The 7,321-nt window shown below is 38.4% G+C and overlaps 1 protein-coding gene across 1 annotated transcript in view; it reads left to right on the top strand.

Annotated features, from left to right (window-relative positions):
* Window positions 1-7,321, top strand: part of LOC118330340 (unconventional myosin-IXAa-like) — a 127,874-nt gene that overhangs the window by 99,151 nt on the left and 21,402 nt on the right. The window contains exons 13-17 of the mRNA XM_035664832.1: window positions 149-290; window positions 2,140-2,335; window positions 3,684-3,803; window positions 6,526-6,601; window positions 6,972-7,115. Coding sequence (XP_035520725.1) covers window positions 149-290; window positions 2,140-2,335; window positions 3,684-3,803; window positions 6,526-6,601; window positions 6,972-7,115 — 678 coding nt within the window. The remainder of the gene's footprint in view (window positions 1-148; window positions 291-2,139; window positions 2,336-3,683; window positions 3,804-6,525; window positions 6,602-6,971; window positions 7,116-7,321) is intronic.

Genomic DNA, 7,321 nt, shown 5'->3' with positions numbered 1-7,321 from the left:
TAAAAAAGTGCCAAAAAAGTTTCATAGAGAAAATATTTTCTATTAGTAGACTGGTTGTGCATAAAGTCTAATCAGAGATTTATTAGATTTCAGATTTCAATGGTTTTTGTTTTGAACCTGAGCCTGATAAAATCATTGTTCCCTCTAGTTTCCCCCAGGCTTCCAATCAGACCTTGCTGGACAAGTTCAAGCGCCAGCATGAAGGAAACAGCTACATCGAGTTCCCTGCTGTCATGGAGCCCGCCTTCATCATCAGACACTACGCTGGTAAAGTCAAGTACGGAGTCAAGGTGAGATTCATGCTCTGGTCTGTCAGTGTATGTGCTTTGTACACGTGAGAATGTAAGCAGCATCCTGCAGTATGAGATTAATCTGAATGAAAAATATTCATTCAAGTTTTGAGCTGCTTCAATGCTTCACAAGTAACCTTATTGGTCTTTTTACACCAAATGTGGAGCAATTCTTTTTTCAGTTCAGTTTTTTGACACATAAAAACAATGCTATTTCATTCAAATAACCAAATCAAGGCAGACAGGAATGCATCATGGATCAACGGGTACAAGGAACCAGTCACTTGTTTGAGGGTTTGACGAAGCAGTCAAGTGTTTTTTCTTTACTAAACTGTGGATGCCAGTATGTTGGAGACATCAAGGACTAATCACAACAAACTAATCACAATAAAGCTTTAATTGTCTGACAATGAGGAAAAAATGTGATATGGCCCCTTTAACACAAGTGAATCTGTTGTGTATGTCTTGTAAATCAGGATTGGATCTGGATTAAAAGTGTGAGCTAAATTCCGAAATTGTACTGTAAATTAAACATAACTCTTCTGTCTGTGTGCTTAAAGTCTAAACTCAAAGCTCTGAAGAGATAAAGGGAGCATCTTCCCTTAAACCTTTTTGAAACTCTACAAATCTACAGCAGACCTGCTTGTTGTTCTGTCGAACCGTCTTTTTGAGCTAAATCAAATTCTCTGTTCACTTCCCAGCTGCGTTTTGATAAGAAGCACATGTGCTGGAATGGGATGAGCATATTGTTGTTTGACTGTAACATAAATCTGTTGAACAGTTGGTTATCGTGGATGTGAAAAGGAATCCCATATTTAGCGAGAGCCAATGAGCTGTTTGGTGTGAATTGTGTAGTGAGAGCCACGGTGGTGAAATGTGTCTGACGTTGGCTCGGTAGTGAACACACAGCTGACTCGTATCATAGAGAGGGAATATGTTGAAGGGTTCATGGCTCTGTTATCATAGCACAGCTTCAGTCAAAATATTCTAAGTGCTTACAGACAGATGAGGCAGAAGAGGAGATGGTGGTTAACTTTGTGTGTTACCGCATCTCATATTTAATGAAAATTATATGAGAACAAAAAGGAATAAATTATGTATTTCAGGTTGTGTAAATTATTTGCTTTAATTCTGTTAATTCACTGTAGACATTTTGGAAAATGCGATAAGATTGATACCACTCTCATATCTTTCTGTAAATGTGAAGCTGGAGCCAGCAGCCCTTTAACTTATAATAGTATATAATATACTTAGAATAACATAAAGTATGGAAACAAAGGGAAACTGCTACCCTTGCTCTGCCCAAAATCTGCCTACCACACAAACAGAAAAAAAAACGCGGCATGTGATTTTTTAATTGTGTTTTTTGTACAGATAAAATTAGATATAGCATGTTAATTTATGAGCTTTAGAGGTACTGGTAGGTGCTGTTATTTTATGTGGACAGGGCCAGGCTAGCTGTTTACCCCCATGTTGCTAAGCTAACTGAGTGCTGTCTCAATCTTCATATTTAACAGATATAACATGACAGTATCAGTCTTCTCATCTAACCCCATTCCTTTACTTGTGGAGTAACAGCAGGGAAACATTTGCCATTAAATAGTTAAATAAACTGTGCTGCCATCTGGCTTTCCACTGTTTAACAAACAAGAAAAAAACAAAGTCCAGAAGAAAGCTCTGCATGTGGTTGTGACTTGTGATTTCTCCATCTTGATGTTGGGAAACATATAAAAGAATGATCACTTTTGATGGAAAAATACCAGTAAGGTCGATAAAGACAGTGTGCGACAAAACAGTGCTGAGGAATAACTAACACTCGGCTGAATGCACATGTCTGTCCTTCATTCAGGACTTCAGGGAGAAGAACACTGACCACATGCGACCCGACATTGTGGCCTTGCTCAAGAGCAGCAAGAACGCCTTCATCTGCGGCCTGATGGGAATCGACCCCGTGGCGACCTTCCGCTGGGCCGTGCTGCGAGCCTACTTCAGAGCCTTGGTGGCTTTCAGGCAGGCTGGCCACAGACACACTCAGAAAAAAACTGGTGAGAAAACTTCCAATATAATAATGAGAACTAATGATAATGATACTATGAGTTGTAGGATTATACATGAACACACTTTTATCAACCAAAGTAAGAATTGTTTAGGTTATGTTAGAAATAGCTGATGTCATGCACCTCTGTGCACCAATCAGGATTTAGCAACATTAGAATCTAATGACAGTTGCAGGGTTGCTTAGTTACCGTTGGTTCCAATCAGTCCCAGCAGAACGAACCAATTAGTCAATCTCACTGTCAATCAATATATCAATAGCCCTGGGCCTCATAAGCAAAATGCCTGACCCTCCTGTGTGTTATTATTTCCATCACTAACCTTCTGGAGTCCAGCATGAGAAAACATACCTAAATGATTAGTCCATTAATGGATAAGTAGATCAATAACATCAATTTTGATTATCAGTTCATTGTTTATGTAATTTGCTAAGCAAAAACTCCCAATATCTGTTCTCTGTGCTCTCTCAAATGTGAGAATTTCATTATTTTCTCTGTTTTATATCATTATGATATTAAGTATAATATCTTGGGGTTTTGGACTGTTGGTTACACAAAACAAGCAGTTTGAGGGATTTGCAATGGGCATTTTTCACTAGTTTTTAACATTTTAGAAACTAAAGAGTCAATTAATCAATTAATAAATAATAATCCAACAGATTCATATATAATGGAAATATGCATGAGTTGCAGCCTTTGTTATTTTACGTTACATGATAAAAACTCAGTTTGAAACCAAAATACAAAGATCTTATTTTTCTGTATTTACTCAAAAGTTTTTAGTTTTTTATCTCCCAAGACTGCAGAAAGCAACAATAACTGTTCTCTGCTCCATATTATGATTCTGCATGACTGCTAATAGATGTTCTTTGTTGCTCAATACAAAATACTCCAAACTCTAATTCATTACTATGGAGAAAGCTGTTCTCATGCTGTGATGTCCAAACTCCTGTTTCATTTGGGCCAAGAACAACAGGGTGTGTTTGGGGAGGTGAAGAGTTTTAAGTTGGAGTTGTGCTTCTGCTGTTGATGATGACGGGGACGAGGAGGAGGAAGAAGAGAGGTTTTGATCTTCTTCTGCGTGTTTGTTTTCTCAGACTGGGAGGAATGCTACAGTGCAGTGAAGAGTGTTTGAAAATGTCACCACTGACTTATCTCAGAGGGGCTTGTGTCTGTTCTCCTCACTTGAAGAATTCCCTCTCTAATTCTTATCCTTTTGTTTTTGTTTCTCTTTTTTGTTTAACATATAGAACCAATTTCCTTCATGATATAAACTGGAGATGCTTCATTAAACGTTAAGTCTCTTCTCTTCTGTTTACTCTCCCTTTCTCTGCTTTAGGGAACGATGCAGCAGTTCCCAGCGCTGTTGTCAAAACTGTCGACAGCTTCAGTTTCCTTCATCACCCGGTTCACCAGAGGAGCCTCGAGATCCTTCAAAGATGCAAAGACGAGAGATACAGTAGGTTACTCCAAATATCTCAAGACTCTCCGTTATCAGCCAATTATCAACAGAAATAAATACCCTCTTTTAAAAGAAAACAAAGGTAAATGGTTTTAAACTGATTTTCATTTGGATCTATGTATCTTGAAGTTGCTCTGTTTTCTGCTGCAGGAGGACACTGTTAACTGTAAACAGGGGAAGGCACCTCAGAATATGTGCCTGCTAATAGAAATTGGAACAAAATGGACAAAAAAGCCAAAGCTGCTGTCACAGCCATTCAAAGTAATAAAAAGACAGCAAATAGTGAACATTTAGATTTTTTTGTGCTGCAAACTGATATTAATTTTTTTTGCTGATTGAATGAAAGGGATGATGGTGACTTTTATTTATGTTTTATTAAGAAGGTAGAACACACTGAAATACACTTGAAATATAATTAGTTTCAATCCCAAACCTTATCTTCAAGTATATTCAAGTTATTTGTGTTTTTTATAAACTCTCTCCTTCAAATTAATTTTTTAGGGGTTCATTGTGTGTGTAATTCAGGTTATCCAAAACCAGTATTATAAAGTTTCTTTTTACCTAAACCTATGACATGTTATTATTTTCTTTATTAAGTTAAGTTATCGAGGTTTTGAACTTTTTTTTTTAGAAAGTGGTTTATTTTCTTCAGGATGAACTTGTCTATCTGTTTTAAACTGAACTTGCATTAATTGCATTGTATTTGGAAGTGAAACACAATCCTCAACTGATTCAAGCTGTATTTAAAATGTGCTCTCTGTTAATGCTGTTTATAATGTCATGGGTTCTTGTCAATAAACACCCATTGACTTGAAGTGAGCTGAAGTGAAGATCCCAATCAGAAGCCCTTCACTGAGCTCAACCCAATCAAAGAAATCAATTTCAGGCTGCATTGAAAAAGTCCCTGGTGAAAAAGTAGAGAAAAATGGATCGCTTTGATTTTCAGCCTCAGGAAACTGGTTTTATTAAAGTCGTTAATAAGATATTGGAAATCAGAAATCTGGGTCATTCTGAGCTCTGGTCAGATTGACTCACTTCATAACCAAACCTGTTCCCACGCATGAGTAATCAGACAAATGAATGTCGACCGGCAGGGTTTTAAAAGTCATTTTCTGGTCATCCTGTATCACACACTTGGCTTCTGATGTGTACGGACTCGTTTGTGCATGAATGTGTTTCTTTGTAAGTGCGTGTATGCAAGTCATGTGGCATCACAATGTAAAGTAGCACTTTCATGTACATAAATCCAACGGGATTTATCAGCTGCCGGCACTGAAACTGATTTTCAAGGAAATTTCCAGATGAATTCTCCAAAGTGTTTCCTCCACTAAAGGGAAACTCCACTGATTTTACACATGAACATCAGCGTACTAGTCATGGTTAGTAAAACCCAGCCTGTAAAAACAGTTGCGTGATGTCTTTGTGTGGCTCTGGAGAAAATGACAAGTCTGAAAAATAACCCTAATGATGTCAACAGGGGTTATCTTGCCTTGGGTTTGGAGGTTATAAAAGGAAATCCTGTGGAGGATACAGTGACCCATAGTAGGGACTAAAAATTGGGATATTTTAACCTCTGCTGCATCAACTTCAACCGTTTAAGAAAAAAAAAATAACAAAGAAATTGGAGCCTCACAGTTAAACTAAAAGGTTTGTTTGGCTTAAAGAAGTAGCTCAGCATTTTGGTGCTGTTTATTCAATCTGAAAGTCAGATGAGAAGATTTATACCACCACAGTTGCTAGGCAACTAGTAGAAGACTCCATGAAGTTACTGGTCCCAGTCCAGATATAGTCTGGCACACACATCCCTGTAAAATGGCTAATTGTTGTTTTTACACTTCAGTTATTATACGGATTAATCAATCAGTGTTGATTAGCGAGCTGTAGAGGCGCTTGTCGGCAGGTTTTGTCACATTTAGCTGGATAGCTGTTTCCCTCAGTTTCCAGTGTTTGTGCTAGACAGACAGGCTGCTGGCTGTAGCTTCATATTAACCATACAGACATGAGTTTTATCAATATTGTATTTGTTGTTTGTTTTTTTAGAATATTGTTTCCACCTTTTTACAGACATTACAACAAGAACTGTTTCTGTCTTTGTGAAATGAATGCCTTGCTTTGGACTGTTTCTTCCTCTCCACCGTGACTTCTTGTTGATGTTTCCTGCAGCTTAGACACATGAATTTGACGTCATTGTTGTTGTAATGCGCAACTGTCGGAAAAACATGTCGGTATTGATAAAAGGATTTGATAAGATCGATTACGATTCTGATGGATCGGACAATCTGGAACCGATTCTCTATCCCCATCCCTGTTGAAAAGTTAATGTTAAAGTTCTGTAAAATAAGTCACTGCATAGTAAAAGCAGTGGGTTTAAACCACAAATGTAAGCTGGAAACACCCAGCTCATTAGCTGTTTGTTTGCATTTATAAAATATCTCCATAGGAACTGATGTTGCACTGCCAAAACCACTGACACTCACACTCACACACAAAACAAAACAAAAAAAGTGTGGAAACCAGCAAGGCGGCCAGATAAGAGAGATAAAGGAAAGCTTTGTAGAAAATGCAGTGTGTCCATGGGCATTGATAAAGCATTGAGCGTTTACATGGTATATAGGTGGTTGGTGGTTGTTCATGCTGCGCTCAGAGATGCAGATGTAGATGTTAATAAATCTGGTGAGTTTTGAATTTCATATGTGTCTCCTCTCCTCCTGCCCTCCAGGTATCACAAGGAAGAATCCCCGGACACGTCTGTCAGACCTTCAAGGCACCAACGCCCTGAATGAGAAGGCCAGCTGGTTAGTACGAGACAATTCAAGTGTCTGAATCAAGTCAATTTTATTTATAAAGTCCAATACCACAAATGTGCCTCTACAATCTGTGCAGCATACTACACCCTCAGATTAGAAAACTCTCACCAAAAAATAACCCTGTAAAAAAAATTGACGAAACCTCAGTCTGATTACAGACATAGAGATTTTTGTTTTACTGTGTCTTCAGTGTGTATGGTCCTTGGGAAATCTTTATTCAATTAAAGTGATGAAACATGTAAAATGTAAAATGTAAAATGTCTGATATTAACATTGTCTCAAATTAGAAACTTCTGCTAGGGTCCTTCATCTCTCTTTCTTTTTATCCATATCTCTCCGTCCATCCCTGCCTTTGTAGGGATGGCTATGGTGTTGGCTGTAACGGTCGCAGCTCCAGGTCTGATCGTCTGTCTTCGATGGGAAGTCCAGCCCTGGAAGAGGACGGGATCTTTCTTAACTCTACAAGCAGCAAGCTCCTGGAGAGAGCTCAGGGCATCCTACTGTGAGTCACACACACACACACACATAGACAGAAACTCACACCATTCTTTTGCTGCTAAACTATTGACCCTAATCTGCTGGTCTAAGCTGATAGACTTTAAAATCATAATGTATAAATATGGACCGCACGCCGCACTTTTCTTACCTTAGAATGAGCCATTGTGATCTGCAGATGGAGCGGGTCCTCTTCCATGGAGGCCACCATGT

The sequence above is a fragment of the Morone saxatilis genome, unplaced genomic scaffold, assembly GCF_004916995.1.
Source record: "Morone saxatilis isolate NCDOM2014 unplaced genomic scaffold, NCSU_SB_2.0 Contig2, whole genome shotgun sequence".
Lineage (NCBI taxonomy): Eukaryota > Metazoa > Chordata > Actinopteri > Moronidae > Morone > Morone saxatilis.
Note: the sequence above shows the minus strand (reverse complement) of the source record. Positions and strands in the feature narration are given on the sequence as shown.